The 18,188-nt window shown below is 45.9% G+C and overlaps 1 protein-coding gene across 8 annotated transcripts in view; it reads left to right on the plus strand.

Annotated features, from left to right (window-relative positions):
- LOC110830707 (tyrosine-protein phosphatase non-receptor type 13) overlaps window positions 1-18,188 on the plus strand; it is a 162,667-nt gene that overhangs the window by 91,970 nt on the left and 52,509 nt on the right. For all 8 annotated transcript variants that reach the window (XR_015533901.1, XR_015533902.1, XM_087344038.1 and 5 more), the window contains one exon: window positions 13,583-13,764. Coding sequence is in view for 6 of the 8 variants with exons in the window: in XM_087344038.1 (XP_087200164.1) it covers window positions 13,583-13,764 (182 nt within the window). In the remaining 2 variants the exon portion in view is untranslated. The remainder of the gene's footprint in view (window positions 1-13,582; window positions 13,765-18,188) is intronic.

Here is an 18,188-nt window from a genome sequence, read left to right on the forward strand (position 1 = left end):
ACTTCGAGGGTCGATCTTCTGCCTTTGTGCTCAAGCGAGCAGGAAGGGGGGAGGGGAGTATTCGTTTGGGGAGTGGACTGGCAAGCGCGGACTGATCCACGTTGGGTAGAGTTCAGGGTTCGACCTCTCTGCACCGCTGCTGTTCGATAAACTACCAGAATTTCTACACTTTTGTACTCAGTCACTTATTTCAAACGCTCCTTCGCCTTCAGCTCCGCCGGGGTCCATTTGGAATGCACCAGTGCAAAGTTCAAAATGATTTTCTATATTCAACTGTTGCAACCAGCTCCGTCTTCCCCAGTTTCCACGAAGGGTTTAGCTTTGTGCATTGTGGGGGTTAGGTTTTTGAGTTGTCGTGTCATCTAAGATTTTCTTCGTTGCAGCGATTACGTTTTGCCAAGAAAATTCCGTTTCCCTCAGTTGGTCGACGGGCCTTTCTGGATAAATATCCTAAACAAGCGGCGCTCTCTGTGTGGTGCATATTGCATCCTAGAGTTTGCCTGAGCTCCCTGCCTTTTAACGCGCCATACACAAACGACGTATTGAAGAACAACTGTTTGTTATCCTCAGACCAACCCATTTTCTTCGTTCCAGTGCTGTTATTCTTAGACTGCACGCCGAGTGGCGCTGGTGTCATCCCACTTCACACATCCTCGCACCTGTCATGTTAGTTTTAACGAACAGTTAACGAGAGGGGCAGAGTCCCCTTGAGAAACTAATGGCCTCTCAACTAGTCGAGGAATCTCCTGTTTTGTGAGGCACCTGAAGGATCGTCACAGTGTTTACAACAGCCCGCCATTGGACCCTAACTTGAGCCAGATGAATCCAGTCCACCCTCACGCCGTTTGCTTAATACGATTTTTTAATATTATCCTCCCGCCTACGCCCGTGTCTTTCAGGTGTGTCTTTTTCCTGGCGTTTCGACTAAAATTTTGTGCGCATTTCTCATTTATCTCATGCGTGCTTCATGCCCTGCCAGTCCCATTCTCGATTTGATTTTGCCTAAGATTTCTTTCATCGGAGTTGGCGAGACGGTAGTTTTGGCGTCCTTCTGTAGAGTAGATGGATCCTCGGATAAATCATTGCCGGTTAGAGTAACGAAGTAATTCACATCTCAGCTGTGACTGGCAGGCTCAAAAATGTTTGTTTACAAAATAATTTCACTTTTAAACATTAAAACTGAGGCAGTTTGAAGCTCTTGGTGGTGGAGTCAGGAACGGCCCAGCGTGAAAGCCAGTAAGCCCATGACGTAACATGGTCGGACGGAGCTAAGGGTCCTTCGCAATTAATTTGTCGATACTGAAGAGGGCGGGGGGACGCCCCCTCCCCGCCGGTCACAGTGATTGCTTTGCGTGCGGGTAATGTCCTTAAAAAAATTACCTTCTCCGATTCGTTCTGTGGAGTTGCAGCTTCGTTTTGCCCCGCGTGATTGAGCCGATGGACTGACTGGTTTTTGGTTCACTTAACGACGCCTTTTAAACCGCATTGATTATAGAGTTGAGTGAAAGAACGATTATGGATTGCAAATTATGTGCAAGTTACTCTGCGTTGTTTTTCAAACCATGTGGCTTCTGAGATGAATGGAATCTTTTGTGTTTCTGCATGTCGTTTGTGAGAGTCGCTGCTTTGAAGAGACGCCCGCAGAAGATATTCGGTGCCACGGTTTTCATTCGCGCGTGTGTAAACTAACTAACTAACTAACTAGATGGCTTACCGAACCCGAAGGTTCATCACCGAATTAACCAAAGCCCTCCACCGGACCCTGTCCTGGACCAACAAAATCCAGTTTCCTTCAACTCCTATCTCCCATAGATCCCGCCTGAGATTATCATCCCATCTACGTCTAGGTCTCCCCAGCGGTCTCTTCCCTTCAGGTTTCCCAACCAGTACCTGGTGCACACCTCTTATCCCATCCATGCGCGCTACATGTCCCGCCCATCTCATTCTTCTCGACTTAATCACCCTCACAATACTGGGGGAGCAGTACAGATTTTTAAGCTTGTCATTGTGCATTTTTCTCCACGCCCCATCGTCTTTCCTCTTAGGCCCAAATATCCTCCTCAACACCCGATTCCTGTGTTCCTCCCTCTGAGTGAGAGACCCTGTTTCGCACCCATACAAAACAACAGGCAAGATTATTGTTTTGTATACTTTAATTTTCAGGTTCTTAGAAATCAGACGGGAAGACAAAATATTTTGGACTGAGAAGTAGCAAGCATTTCCGGAATTTAGTCTCCTCCTAACTTCCTCACAAGTATCATTTTGATTTGTTATTGTTGTTCCCAAATATTTGAACTTTGTAACCCTTTCAAAGGATTTATTAGCCACCCTAAGATAATTTTGCCCGCCTGTCTTCTGATGACGAGATACTAACATGTACTTGGTTTTTTCTGAATCGCGCGTGTGTAAATTCGTTCTAAAATATGCGGACGGCGAAGCAGTTGGCATCGAGGAGAGCTTTGGGTACCATTGATTTAGAGCTGAAAGATGATGTGTGGGATGGTTTGTGGACATGCGATTAGGCAAATAGGGCGTGAAGATGTACCGCACACTCGGCGGAGAACACGGCAGTTGCTACACTGAAGGTGACACTGGCGTGGTCGAAACCGCGCAGACCATTGCGTCATGCAAGCAGTTGCCATGTGCTTTCTGGCGTGGGGCTTGTACAGTCTGTTCCGAAGCAAATATAACTGCTTAATGCTCAAAGGCTGATTTTTTTTGGTTGCAGTTGGACAGTGTCAAGAACGTACGTATCTAATTACGTATTCGTGTCATAGGTTAAGTCGCTGGCTTCTCCGCCGCCGCGAATAGCCAGGTCACGTGAAACGGATTGGCGGAAGTGGCAGTGGACCAGCTTCTTTTCGGAAGATTTTGCCCCCACGACATGCGCGAAAGCCTTGTCCATGCAGCACATTTTTCGTTCTCCGTCTTAAGTTAGAGACTTCTTCTCTGGCCTGGCATAGGCTGATCTGTGTAGTTTGGTTTATTTTAGAAATTCGATAATGCTTCAGTTGAAAAGATTGCGAAGTGGCCATTTTATGGTTGGCAGAATTCATCGCCGTTCTTTGGAATTCTTGGAGCGAAAACAGAAGCAGCAGAACGTGTCTTTTAAAATAACTTAATTTTCATCTTTTGATGTATTCAAGACAGGGTTCATGTGAACTATAAAGCATTCGGAAAGGCATCTTCTCTTAACGCTGGTGAATTAAATTTCCCTGCTAACAATACAGTCTAAAATAAATTGACATTTTTCCCAACTCTTACAAGCACTAGACACGTTGTAATGTTTTAAAGGCGTCATTTGTGAGGGCGTCTGTTGGAAATTGATTCTCTTCTTGGGCGGGACAACCCGTCTAGAAAGTACGCGTGCATTACGTACTGTATATATGCAGATGGGGCGGGCGCAAAACCTACCCTTGCAGCACAACCACACGTTGATGTTTTGTGCATTCCCGTTCATTTAATCCGCTAGTAGCCCCGCGCCAGCCAACGGCGAAGGGCGTGATCTCAGCGGATCTCGTGACAATCGCCTGGTCTCATGAAGCGTCTTCCCAGGTGGCGGAATCCTGGCTCAGCCGAGGCTTCGCGGGCGCATAGAGGAGGATATGTGAGGCCGTTTATGCTACGATGCAACCCGCTCACGAAGCCAGCATCCTGAATAGCAGGATCTCCTGTTGTCTTCCCCTCGTTGACTGATGCTGTCAGCTCCCCAAGGCGGTATGTACATGCCAGAACGGCTGGCTCCCTGCTGAGGGGAATCAACATTCAGTTTGAATCCCTCCTTTGAGTGGCTTTCGCTTTAATTCCCGTTTCCAGTTTTGTCCCACGGGAAACGGATACAGCACATGAGACAGAAACTGATTAGGATGTAACTAACAGTGTTTGAAAGTTACGGACAGACTACGTTCGTGTCCTTTCCTTGAGGATGAATATTCTCGGCTCGACTTCGAGCGTCTACACTGACGTGTGTATTGACGGGAGCCGAGCCAAGTCCCGAAACTTTGTGTGTATGAAATAGGCTATATCATAAACAGCTGGAAGTGGCACGCATAGTTGTGTTATGAATCATTGTCTCATCAGTCTGTTAGAGAATTATACATTTAGACCGTTTCCTGTAAGTCTGCACGCAAAATGCAAATATCCGCCATTGGCATTTGTTGAAATTTGTGAACGTCTGCAAAGACCATGCCTGTCGAAGATTCCAGACACATTCCGTACTAGCGAACATCTTGTAGTTACTGCTTACCCTCTGTCAGTATTTGCTGTTTCATGACGCTTCCTGTTTAAGACGCACTTTCTCCGTGGCTCACGAAATGATACCCGGTTGAAAATCCAAATAAAAGCTTCAGTATTCATATAACGAAAGATATACGTCTGTGAACACACAGAGCGATTCATGGGGATTTGTCCTTTGTGGATCGTGGATTATCTATTCAATATGACCACCGTTCTGTCGCTCATCTTCCGAAGCACGAACGGCTACGTTCGTGAACACTCGACGGCGTATTTTCACCACACATTTGAACAATCAGAGCCTCGAGTTTCATTAGTGAGGGCACTTTTTCGAACAGACTTGGCTTAAGGTAACCCCGAAGAAAGAAGTCGCAGGGGCTGTTAGGTGGCGCCTTTGTCCGTTACGTCCCTCGTTTTGTGTTATCCGACGGTAGAGGCAGTACGCGCCTCCGAAACGTGTGTTATAACGTGCAATGCTACATCGAATCATAATCAAGATGGCTGCTGTTTAAGCTTGCTCTAGGATCCTCGTTCTTTCTCCTGATTTCTTGATCTTTGTTTCCTGTCGGTTTTCTAAAACATTTTTGTTTTTTTGTTTGCGTACGAGGGCTGGGGACGTCAGCGCATTTTGTTCGCCACAAAGGAAGTAGCCGGTTTCAAACTTGGAAACTGGCGCTGTTCATCAGTTCTCCAGCTATTACACCACCCCACTCTACTCTTTGCATTGTATGGAATATATAAGCTCGTTAAAACAAGTTCCCTTTGCAAAGCGAGCACGTACATTGGCTGGCATAAACAAAAACAGAAAAAGGGGGGGGGGGCAGAGTGTGTGCTGCCAGCACGGAAGCTTGTTCGGTGTGGATGTGCCTCAATTAATAACGAGCCGCATCCTCGTAACATCTCAGTTTCACTTCAGTCACGCCTCCTGCTCGGCGTTCGCTCCATTTTTCCCGGCCCTTGGTTCCGCGTCGCTCGTATGAAAAGCAACTGCTAGTGCTCTCATCTCGTCCGCTGGCGCATGCATCGTGTCACTTTAATTAACGCGAACGTCGCTTTGCGTCGCTGCATGACGACTATTTATCATCCGTGCGGCCGATGCTTAACGGGCAAACTGTGACCACTTGCGGGACACTCACGCCCGGAGTCGTTTGCATTAACTGAGTCGCCTTGTGTATGACTTTGTGGATAAATATACGCCATTACGAACTTTTGTTTTAGCTTAATTGCTTTCAACGAGTATACACGTTTCCTTTACACTTGACCGAACGTCGTCGAGCGCCGTTCTTTCCTGCGAAGTGGATCGTCAGGCACTCAACTCAGTCGTCTTCTAGCTACTGCAGATTTACATGCTGTATTTGAACATGGCCAGAGGTGGGGTTGTTTGAAGCTCGTAACTCTGTTGTAACTGACACCATAGAGCACAGTCCGCATTGAGAGGTCTGCAGTCGCTCAGCTGGTCGAGGAATTCCGTGCCTTACATGGAGTTGTGTTTACAAGCCCTCGCCTATCCTGAACCAGATTAGTCCAGTCCACACGCCCTCTACCTTATGTCTTCAAATACTGGAATTCGATGTTCGAATTAACGGCATACATGGCAAACGCCCCCCCCCCCCCCCCGTTTGAAAGTGCAACAAATACAAACTTCTGCGATGTCATACAATGTGCCGAATATTTGTCGTCTTACGTCGAGGAGGAAGGTCTGTGTTTTTCTGTTCTTTAAATATGAATTTGATGGTGAGCGAGAATCTCGGCTCAAGAAACAGAGAAGCTGTGCAGTCGCGCATAATTTCGTTTTTAGACTATGAAGAGAGAGAAAAGTTACAACTGTTCCCTGTTTGTTTCTTGCAGTTCACTAATTCTGTTCAGTCATTAACATGTCAAAGCAGAATAAATTTATGTCGTAGAAGACTGAAGAAGTTTCATTATTTTAATAGTCTAAAACTTATTGTTAGGCTAAACTAAACGAACAGCGAGCATTCATTCATGCTGTTGTCATAATAAAAGTTTTGAAAGCGATTTCATACGTTATTTTAATGAAAACTCTGGCGTTCAGTACCACGGGTGATTTTTTCATTCTGTAACCAGCTCGGAACGTGTATTCCGTGCCGGCACACGCAAAAAAATCCTCATGCGTCGTTTGCAGCGTGCATTTACATGTACTAAATCCGCCTTTTTCGATATTTCCCACTTTGTTCACCAGATCGCAGCACCTTAGCGTACACCTCACGACTTTCCGCAGCCGCCATTTTGTTATCACCGCTCGTAGGATATTCGAAGTGTGATTTTTAGGGCGTGCAGAGTGGCACAACGTCTACATGAAATTTCGTCCAAATCCGTCCACTGGTTCTCGAGTTGAATCTACCGGACGGACTGTCGGACAGGACCAGCCCATAATGCGTTCTCGCTATGCACTTCGTGCAAAGAACGAATGTTAAAAGAGACATCTTGAGTACACACATTTTGAAATGCAATATTTTCGACCACACTGCTGGTTCCTTATAATTACTTTTACTACGTACTTAACCAAATCGTCTGGTTATGGAATTAGCCTGTACGTCAGATTTCTTCCCAGACCCATATTCACTGAGCGCAAGGAACGCATGCAAATTAAGTGAAACCTGTACAATTCTTGGATCACATTTATGTTGGCCGTTGCCCGTCGTAGGCCGTATCCTATGTAACTTAATCGGGTACTTTGTTACGCTGCGTTGGCTGTAATCGCGGATCGAGGTGATTCCACACGGTCGCATGCTGCAGAGAGCCTATCAGATCTCTTCGCTGGACCGAAACAACTCGACAGCGACTGAATGGATTTTTGTGGCGTTCTATATTGAAGAATTTCGCCAAAATCTGTCAACACATTTCGGTTTTTGTTACAATCGGACGAAAGTGATCAGTGTTAACACGGAGACGTACTTGCGTTTAAGCCAGCTGAAATGAGTGGGTGGGGAATCTGTAATGACTCTTCGTTGTATGCTAAGTATTTTTACTTAAAGGTCAGACACCACATTCCAATACAAGTGACAAGGGCCGATGTCAAATATGGAATTCTTTTTGAGTACTAATCGCATCTGCTAACCCCAGACTGTTGTCACAACTCTTCTTATCTTGTCTGCTTGTCTTTTTCATGTTACTTTTTGAATTATTTTGCCAATGTCTGTTTCCGAACATAGGCCTGCCGACATTCTTCCGTATTCGATTTTCGACTTCTCTCAGTAGTCTCGAACGTATTGCAGTCGACAGAAGTGTCAGTGCAATGGAAAGGAGTAACCTCAAGACGGCTTCAGCTCCCAGATGTTCCAAGATTACCACTGACGGTCAGTTCAACCAAACTCCACTGACGCGGGGCGTGTGTCGAATTTTTCAGAGGCGCGTTTGTGTAGGCTTTTAATTTTTTCCGAGGCTGTGTTATATTCACTGCTGATTGTTATAGACTCGCAAATTGTAACTTCGTGCTGAGTGTGTGTGTGTGGTTAACCTACGTTTGAATTGCAGAGAGGGTTTGGTCTCGGGGATATAATTTGAAGTTCTGCACAGCCACGCAAAGAAAGAGACGCTTGCTGCGCGTAGAGGAACCTTGTTATTAACGAGTCCTATCGTTAAGTCCCGTAGTTCATATCCGATACGCAGACAGCCTCTGCCTTTCTCCTACCCGATGCCTTAAGACTCAAAGACAGAATTTGAAATTAGTCTTCTCTGCTTCGGTGAAATCAATATTTCCTTTGCTGTGTGTAATCCCCACAAACATTGTCAAGTTCTGTGAGAAATATAATTTAACTTATTATTTAGTTCTCCAGTTACTGCAGAAGATTAAAAAAAGTACAAGAGTGGCCTATGTAACGCAATATTTATTTGTGACGTTAATTCAGTCTTGAAGGGCTTGATGTCGACACAGCGCGGTGCTTGGAGGTCTGTGTAATTTCTGGATTGACGACAACGGGATGTTTCGCTCTGATCTGAAGCACGTGACAGTTGCAAATGAGATCTGGCTCTTCGCGTTTGTCGCGACGTCCCTGTGATCCAAATACGAAACATAATCCATTCAGCACTGAAAGTGAACTTTGACTGCTCTGAGGGAAACATTTTTTGTCAACATCATTCTTAAAGGTCATTTATCTTCATTACACTGCACTGCATTACGTGATGTTTTGTCGTATTTTTTTTAAATATGTACTAAATCAAACAATGTTCCAAATTACTGTTATGATCATCTGGCATTTTGTTGCTAACATACAGCGCGAATCAAAACTTGGACCGTGTTACTGGAAGTCTTTAATCGATGCCTGCGGGACAGAGATGTTTGAGCTCTCCCCACTCTGCCTTGACTTTGATCGCCCAGTGCACGGGAGATGGAAGACACGTGGCGCTGGAGCCCAGGCGAGTGAAGACAGCTCAGAACTCGCAGCACCGCAGTGCTCTCTGTGCCGTGCGACTAGAGGGTGACGCCCTTCTGAGCCTTGAAGTATGTGATTTGACGACGTTTGCTATAGGTTAGGTTGTTTGCCGCGTGGAAATTTTGTTTTATTTCCCCGACTGCACATGAGTTGACCGTCTCCATTTCGTAGCTCTTTTGCGAACACGATACGTATTTTCCCTTCCATGTTGACAGTCAATTATCAGAAGCGTCCATTGAGAGGGTGAGGCAGGACAGGAAATGGCGCTTGTCACTTGCGTAGTTGTCGGTCACTTCAGGCAGCCAGTCCTTCGAGTGATTGTCGTCACTTTGGTTATGGCTGCTCCACCCCCAGCCCTTTCTTCCCTCTCATCTGCGGTTGAACTAATGTCATTGGAAGTGCAGATCGCCTTCCCCACTTCATTTGTTTCTGAAAACGTAGCGCGGAGGCTGCAAAATACTTCTGAATGATTAATTGTGGATCTTAACGCCAGCTTGTCGTTTGATTTAGACCACAGTGTGTATATTACTTTGCCTTGTAAGAACCATGGCGTCTACTCAGCACGTAAACACTAATTGAACGCTCCGGACCAGTAAATATTCCTTTGTGCTACTGATCCAGTTTCTTATCATCATATAAACCTGCAAAGAAAGTGAGTGAGTTGCTTTAGTGGGCCAGACGAGGTAGGATGGAGCGCGGCTCCGAACACGCCGTCGTGGAACAAGTGACTGGCGTTTTCGATATTATGTCACCGAATTACATGATGTGTGTAACAGAGCGTGTTGCGTTTTGTGTACTGACTTTTCCAGCACGTTGGTAAAAAAATAATAGCTGAACGATCCTTGTCGGAAATTGTATTATTATTACCGCAATTTTAAGCCTCAAAACAGAAGCGACGTCTTAATGATTTGCGATGATGCTGTCTAACTTGACGATCAGATCACGTTTCATGACGGCGCCGTCTTCCCATGTACGTGAAAATCACGAGGTGTTACAGGTATGACTTCACTGAAGTGAGCTCCTGTGGTCGCCATGGGAACGTACAAACTGCGAACAGGGCTCTCGTTCGAAGTCCGTTTTAATGGTGTAATCACCAGTACTTGTCCAGTGCCACTCACAACACTCGGCACACATAATCGATTACCGTGCTTTGGCCCCGGATTTCAATTTCAGTGCTTTAAAGCCCGGATTATTTATTTATACACATGGCAGATCGTGCTGTCATGTCGGACATGCGTTTCATTACATCGTCTCATCTGACGGCGAAGTGCAGGACAGTTCACGACGTGACCATTATTATTACACAAAGTACTTGCTAGAAGTCGTCGGCATCTTGAAGATATTGTGGAACGCTGTCACGGTATTCTTCAAGTCGTGCATCGCAAATCCGTGTCCCTTATTGCTCAAGCGATCTGTATTGAGAAAATATGCGCCCCTCAAAATATTTATTTACGTTAAAACCGCGGGAACACGCGCTTTCAGACGACGCGGAGCTGTGCGTAAAAGCAAGTCTTGTAGTGACTTGAATGTGGTTTTAATTTTCGTGAGTTCTAACACCTGAAGAGAATTCTTTTCCGAAAAAGAAAATCTCTTCCGTAGACGTAACTGATGCGTCTCTGTGACTTTTCATGTCTCCGCGTATAACTTAAGCGCCTTAGCATGGCCGGAAGAGGAGTATTGCACTGTTCTTACCTTTTTACGCTCTTTGGAAGTGTTATTTCTTACAACCGAGGAATACGTCTTAGTATGAAACTTTTGGCATTGCCTTCTGAGACCTTAATGGATTGTCAATCCCTCCCCGGAGCGCCTTTGTCTGTCCTCGTATCGCTGTATCTGTCCTTGTTCTTGAACATTCTCGGAGACCAAGGACACTAGCACTAATTCAGTTCCTTTGTTTGCAATAAACGTGTCCGTTACTGTATAACACTTCAGCTGTTTCCTGAAATGATTTCCAATGGCATTGATGAAGAAGTCCGTGGTTGGAGGTAGGCAGGAATCCAAATCTACGGCTTGGTCTTTTCAAAAATGTGATGCATTTTATGTTTGTACACAGTGCGGCAACTGGAAAACGGGACTGATGCTGGAAAAAAAATATGGTTCCATGTATGAGCAATCTGAGCATTGTATATTCAAAGTAGCTTTCTCCTGCATCTACACACTGAAAGTCATCATACATTGCCGTCATTTGAGAACGTAGTGTGAGCTGAAGTAGACGTCTCTCTTGTGTGTGTGTGTTGTGAAGCAAGAATGGAACAAAGAGCGAACATCAAATTTTGTGTTCGGCTCGGCAAAAGTGCCACGGAAACGTTTCGAATGATAAACAAGTGTACGGAGATAATTGTCTGTCTCGTACACGTGTTTTTGAGTGGCATAACCGTTTCTGCCATGGAAGAGAATCTCTGAACTTCTACCAGGCTACACGGCGCTGCAACCCAGAAGACGTCAAATCGTACAAAGTCGGTGAAACAAGGGCACGCCACTGTGAGGGTGCAGCTTTGTGTTTGGGGGGGGGGGGGGAGGCCGATTTCCTATTTATTGCGCGGTGTTCTGGCTACCAGAATTAGTCCACTTTCCTGGAGTGGCATTGCTGTCATCGTAGAATCTGGACCCGCGGCGAATCATCATCATCGTTGTTGTTTACCTTGGCATTTTAGTGGGATTATTGGGGAGGGGGGCCGAACAGCACAGCATTTCGGCACACCTCGCGTCCATAGCAGAATTCGCCACTGAGACTTGTACAACCCTCTCCTTCCCCACTCTTTAAATATGCCTGTATTATTTGTTGGCCACACTTATAATGAAACACTAGCTTAATTTAACATAATTAGTTTTGAGAAACCAGTAGTCGCTCACCTGTCGTAAAATTCCCCGCCTTTTATGGGGCCCAACTGCTCTTTATCGGGTTTACGAGATCCACCCATTGGACCCTACCCTAAGCCACGTGAATCGAGTTCACGTCTTTCACAGGCAGTTCATTTAATATTATCCTCTCATTTGCTCCCAGGTCTTCCAAGTTGCCTCTTTCTGTCAGGTTTTCCGACTGAAATTATACACGCGTTGGAGTTCTTCCATGCCTTGCGACTCGCGTCCTGTTTTCTGTTGATTGATCTGATAATGCAAAGTCGTGGAGCTGCGCATTGCCTGGACCCTGATATTCTTCACAGCATTTCTTACCAAACATCTTCAAAGTATGCACTTCCCCTACGGCGAGACTGGAGATCGAAACCCACACAGGCAAAGTCTTTACAGTTTTAGACAGAAGTCGGGGTGGGGACAGAGTATTCTGAAGCGAATAGTTTCAAGCCTCCCCCGAATTTTATCTCCACATTTCTTCGCCTTCAGATCTCCAAAGCTGTAACACAGAACGGGTAAGAAAAACTGGGAAAGAAAAACACGAGTTAGATATCAATAGGTACATTCTAAAGGCCGGTGCACCTTTAAATAAGCATTTGCAAATGCCCAGGTGAATTAATAGAAATGTGGTTCGTACCCGGGTCTCTCCGTTATTGTGTCTCTGCAGTTTTTGCGTTGAAGATCCTTTTTCAGTGAAGTGGGATTACGCCAGGAACACGATGTTGCCGCATTTAATTGGTTGGGTTGTGAGTTTCCAGAATTCCTCTTGAAGATTAAAAGAGAGGCGGGTAGGAGCGCAAGTAAGTAAGGTCTGTGGAGTGGAATGTTGAAAATAAAGCAGTACGAATCTCATTACCGTAAAGCCAAGAGAGAGTGGTTATGCGGCTTCTACTCTTTTGGGCGACCTCACGCATTTCCTTCACGAGTTTTTATCATCAGGCTTTTCAAAACGCAGCTTTTTATTGGGCACTTTCGTATTTGGAACTACTTGCCTTCAGTACATTTGATTGGAGTTTCTCTTCTATCGTGAAGTTCCCTTCAATTGGCAGAGGATATTGCAGACTAGCCGAACACGTAATGAATGGGCGATTCAAACCTGTCCGTCCGCATGGTTGTTACTGAGGTCAATGAAGAAGTCTCGGCGTAAAATTCTAAAAGTCCTGGGTTCAGAGACAGGCATTTGTGATTGATGTTTTTCGTGGTTTTCCACACTATATACTTTGCACGCGAATGCTGGTATTATGATTCGAGACAAACTTCCGAATTCTCCCACCCCTTCGTTTCTCTTATTTCGGCTTCTATTGAACGCCAAGCAGCGTTCGCCCTTCGAAAACCCTACGCGCCAAGGGCGCAGTCTGCCCACTGCACGCACGCCGAGGACATGGACGCTAGGACTGGTGGGAGGCGCAGAGACGCAAATGGCGACCTGCGCGTCTGTTAGCTGCCGCAATTCGATCGCGTTCCGTCTGATCACGGACCCCACAAATTGTTAGACTTGATTAGCGCATTTAACGTTCTGTTTTGCGGTCTGTAGCTTTTATAACAATGCCCTCTTCCCTGTCATTCGGCTAGTTTTGACTTCCTTCGACGATGGCTTTCTAACAAGATGGTCCGCAAAATCAGACCGGATGTTCGGCTCCGTAGTTCTCGGGAAAAACACTGCAGGGCGCTGCTGGCATGGATGCTCGCACAACTGTCATGCCGGCTCCCGGCAGGAAATGCATCACTGACCGCCGAGGAGAGACAGGAAGTACCGCTTAAGCGGTGACCTTGTGTGTGTCTCTTATGATCCCCGGGTGGCGTCCTCTCTTTTGGTTTCTTTCCACATTTTGTCCCTCTGTTAACTGATTCAACTTTCTGGATATTTGGGTGTAAAAGAAGAAATTATTCTTTATTTTCGTCATGGTACCCTATTGTGCATAATTTATTATTCCCATCGCATGTTCTGTCGGCTGCTTAAAATGCGAGTCAGGCATGCCGATAAAGCCTTTCCGACTCTTCCATCGTTCCGTGTGCTTCTGACAAGGCGTAAAGAGGTCGTCCCGGTTGGACGAAGGCCGAGAGGTGGTCGTCCTCCAATCCGTTGTGTCTGTGTGTTGCAGGTTGCGTGTTGCCGCAGAAGGCTGTCCCGCGGATAACGCCGAGCGGCCTCCAGCTAACGCGGTTTGGTCGGGTGCGGCTGGAGCTCGCTTATGCGGACTGTGGCGAGCACTGCGATGTGTACGTGGCCCCCGAACGACGCTCTGGAGGGCAGGTCGCCTGCGATGCGAGCAGCTTGGAAAAAGTGAGTACGTCTTCAAGCCTTGTGATGTCATGTCATGTGGCGTTTGTCTATGTTCAGATTTACGTGCAGAGGTAGGACCTCCTCTCCCTCGCCTCCAAGCGCCTACATGGCGTGTAGTGGGACAGCTCTACCTTTTTGAATGCCCTGTCTATGGAATTAAAGATTACAGTCTATAAGGAGAATGAAAGTCTCCAGGAAGACTATGCTCCTCCACATTCCCACGAAGAAATATATAAGAGTTGGTGCCAGGCGAATTAAAGTTCTGTCGTCACCGAAGTTAAACGTGGATCTGTTACGGTGATTTTAAGGCCGTCTCTACCGCTGTGCGGAAAGTCTGGTTGCAAGGCGCTCAGACCGCAGCGCATGCGTGACTTGTGTATGAAACACTTTTTTATGCTTAACGTAATTAGCGGTCTGCAAAAAGAAAATATGTGCGCCCGAAAGTAATGTGTAAGCTCTTAATGAGGCCTCCCGTTGCGATGTAAGGTTCCTTTATGGCTGGTGTATTTTGTGCTCGCAGTAAAAATGAACAGGAATATCAGTTAGGGATGCGAACTCGAAAATAATGCATTTGGAAACTGCCTGTAGTCCAGACTGAGATTGAGTAGGTGTAACTGCTTCACTCCAGTTTTCATGTTCTAGTGGAGAGGAAGGCGCAGTGACTGACAAGAAACATGTATTTCTGCCTCAGAACTTTAAAACGCGTAGTTCTGCTGCCTTGCTGTGAAGTGCACTCACAAGTCACTTGCTTGCCGCTAAGAATGCTGTTGGCTCTTATCGATATCATTGAGGCATCGTCTGCATGGGTTGTCTTGTCAAGTATCGCCATCTTTTAGATCGTGTGATTCTTTTGTTGGAATGTCTCGTTTGCCTTTCGTCGTATTCACAGGGACTCACCCTTGGGCCCTACCGAATCCACTTTAATCCTGTCGACATCCGCATATTATGTTTCTGTAATCTGAATATTGTCTTCCGTGTCATATTTTCCCTTCAGGTTTGCTACTAAATTCCGCATGCCTTTAGCATCTCTTCCATGCGTTGTACACGACTGGTCCATTGTATCACACTGGTAACATTTAGTGAGGAGCCCAGATTGTGAAACTTATCCTGGTACAATTTTCTCCATCCAGCCTCCTACAGACAATTCTTTTTGTGTCGCTCCGTGTGGAGGAGCCTACAACGTGACCCTGGAAGTGAACGCGCGTTGTGCCATACTGAAACCTAAAAACTACCCGAATTATTCTCCCGCCCAAGCACAATAGAGTGATTGCGTGTGGTGTTGCCAGGACAACGTTTTGTCGTTTTTAGGCTTGTTTTACAGGCGATCGAAAAGTCGCCCAACCCACTCCTGAAATGTTCTATTCCTGCGCGCGCTTCCCGTGCCACGGAAATGCTTCACCAGTCGCGATATTGTCGACTTGTTTGCCACAGGAGAATCGGGAAACGCATTTAAAAACTCATTCTGGCAAGAGTCAAGTAAGAACGAGGTGCCAGGCGGCGTTCGACAATGAACAGTCGTTGCACTTGTTAAAAAGACGCCCTCGTACTTCTGGTGTTCAAAGACTACCGACGGACTGGCGCGAGCGGGTTACAACATGACGCGACCTGCGTGGGCTCTTGTATAATTGCGTTAATCTAATCGAAATATATTGAACTGCAGCCATCAGTGAATATTTTAATGTGGGTTCAGTGACTCTTCGATCAGTCCGTGTAAGCCATTTGGTTGTGTGTGGGTGTGTGGCACCGCTCACAAGTCATGTTTAATGGAGTGTTGGTATAGCACAGCTGTTGTAAAGAGGTCTCAGTGAAGGCGATGCGTGGCAAGGTGGAAATTTTGCAAACCTGGTACCATTTGCAGCTTTTGGAATCGGGCACGAAATCATTGAAAGAGTGAACGCAGCGGGTGGAGATAAGAAGCAACTCATCCCCCGTTCAGTTTCAACGCGCCGTTTCCGCGTTGTAATAATTGAACCCAAGGTCCAGGAACTGTAAACTTATCATCGAATTGGGTGATCGAATTACCGAGCGAGAAAGTGAGTAATGACGGGAAACGGCTTTTGAAGTCTCAATTATTAGAGCGCGCAAGAAGTTGTTTACTCCAAAATTGGTTCTCCTGTCGATGATTACGCCAGACCAGCTGCAGAAGGCGTCGATGTAGGTTATTGCAGTGCTGCATAATACAGGATGGCTCTGCGTTCGTTCGTCGTTTCGGTTCACGTCGTCCTCCGGCGGCCCCGGGGAGACGTAGGCTGTGCCCCGTGCTGACCCACTCTCTACTACGGTTACCTTTTTATTTTTGAGATTGTCAGCCAGGTTAGCAGGGCTGGCAGATAACATGGACTCTCCATCTCCGATCGTATCCCTCAGAATGCAGTGTAACTCATGAGTTACACTTCTGAGCTCGTGCGCAGGTAGTCGTACGCTCGAACCCCATTCGGGGCAGATATCTCTTCGGATCATCATGATAATTGTGCTTACTGGCTGTATGTGCATTAAGGCTTATTACTTTTGTCTCTTACATAATGCGTTAACTAGCTGAAAGGAAGCGTATTCGTCTATCGTATGGGATAGCCTTACATTGACTGATTCTTCACACATTGCGAAGTATGCAAAGAGTATTTACCAGTTTCTGTCATCGATTTTTCACTGTGATAATTTACATAATTAGGATTTGGTTGCATTTGTTTAAATTTTAGAAGACTTTATTCCAGACTACATGTCGATGTGTCGTTTCTTGTTGATATTTTCCAGGGCAAAGTCAATTACTTTGTATTCGTTTGTCTGCACGGCAAATAAGAGAAATTCCTGCGTTCATTGTGAACAGAACGCTAAGACGTTGTCCGTCAGCCAGGCGCGTCACTGCTGCAAAGACAATCCGAGCTATTGATACGCTCCGTATCCACGAAAACCATCGTCTCTCCTGAGGACACTTTCGGCGCGTTCGCCTTGTTTTTACCGATTGCGGAGATTTAAGAACCAAGGGTTTGGACTGACCACTAGTAGCGTTGTATCAACGTCCATCCAGGCGTTTTCTTGTCCACATTTGCTGTCGCACACACACACTCACACATGATCAGTCCTTAATGCGTCCAAAAACCCGTAGTGATGCAACATTAATGTACACAAAGCACAGCGTGAAATGTCACGGGGCACGAGATGCTGCTAACAGAAATAGGTTGTTTTGGGTTTGAGGCAACCATTACGCCTGTTTGTTAAATGCTAAGTGGTTTTTAGGTTAATGGTAGGTCGCTGCTGTAACGCGAAAGTGCAGGGCTTCCGAGCATTCACTTTTTAAAATGGATTCTTTTTTATCTCGGGGTAATCCATGCACAAACTTTTGGATTCAGAGATGCTGTTTGGCAGATCATTTGCACTTTGTGGGCTGCAGAGGGGGTTTGGAAGAACGGTAAAACGCTGCAGTGACAAGAAATTAGAATGAAATCTGAAAAAAAGAGATCAGATTTCTAGATTTTTAAGCAAGCGAGAAATTGGAGAGAGAAAAATGAATGGTTTAAGTGCGATGAAACAAATGGCGAAAGGAGACCAGTTCTTTGTAGCCATTGACAGGTGTTCAGTTAGAACACCTTTTATGAGGGCGCAACTTTTATACAACATGTGTAAGTCCAAACTGATTCATGGTGCATAAATGTGGGTTTGGTTCAAGGGTGCAAGAAGGGGGTTGCTGAATTGGAGCCGTGAAGGGGTGGTAGAGTGAGCAGGCCGTTGTGTCTTGATGTTAAATGCCGGCAAAGAACTGTACAGATGGACAAGGAAGTGTTGGTAAAGGCGTGCTCTGAACGGCAACCCGATATTTGGTCAGAGAGATGGAGCGAGGACGAGGATGTATTTGGCAAGAGCTAAGGGGAAAGAAAGATGCAGTGATTCAGAACGACGTAATCTGTTCACAGACATTAAGGAGAAGAGACCATTAATATTTTATAGTGAGATTAAATCGGAATGGGTCAAAGAAGAACACGGAGCGAGAATTGAAGCTGAGAGGCATTAAAAATTGATTTAAGTATGGAAGATGCCCTCTGTGTAGCGAGGATAAATATGCTGTGTATATATTATTAAAATGTTCTTTAAAGGCGATGTGGGGGAAACAGTTCTTGACCGGCAAATGTCTGGCTGTTAATGAAGGGATAGACAATAATAATTTGTACTCATGCTGTGGATTTAACGTATGTAGGAGTTTGTATTCATGAAATGGGAGATTCGATTTTATGAATTGAACGGGGGGGGGGGGGGGTAGACCTGTAGTGATGAGACGGAATATGGAGACCAGGAAATGGCACTAGTAGAGGGCTGTCTGAGAAAGTTGATCTAGAAGTAAAGGCGGAGGGGACTGCGCTCATGTCGTTATGTCCGGTCGTCAGACTACGCCACAAAATCGTTTGAAATTGCGGCAGTGCAGATACTTCAGG

This window comes from Zootermopsis nevadensis, unplaced genomic scaffold (genome assembly GCF_977971745.1).
Source record: "Zootermopsis nevadensis isolate Lab colony 2312 unplaced genomic scaffold, Znev_1.0 Znev_ptg000007l, whole genome shotgun sequence".
In the NCBI taxonomy this organism is placed as follows: domain Eukaryota; kingdom Metazoa; phylum Arthropoda; class Insecta; order Blattodea; family Termopsidae; genus Zootermopsis; species Zootermopsis nevadensis.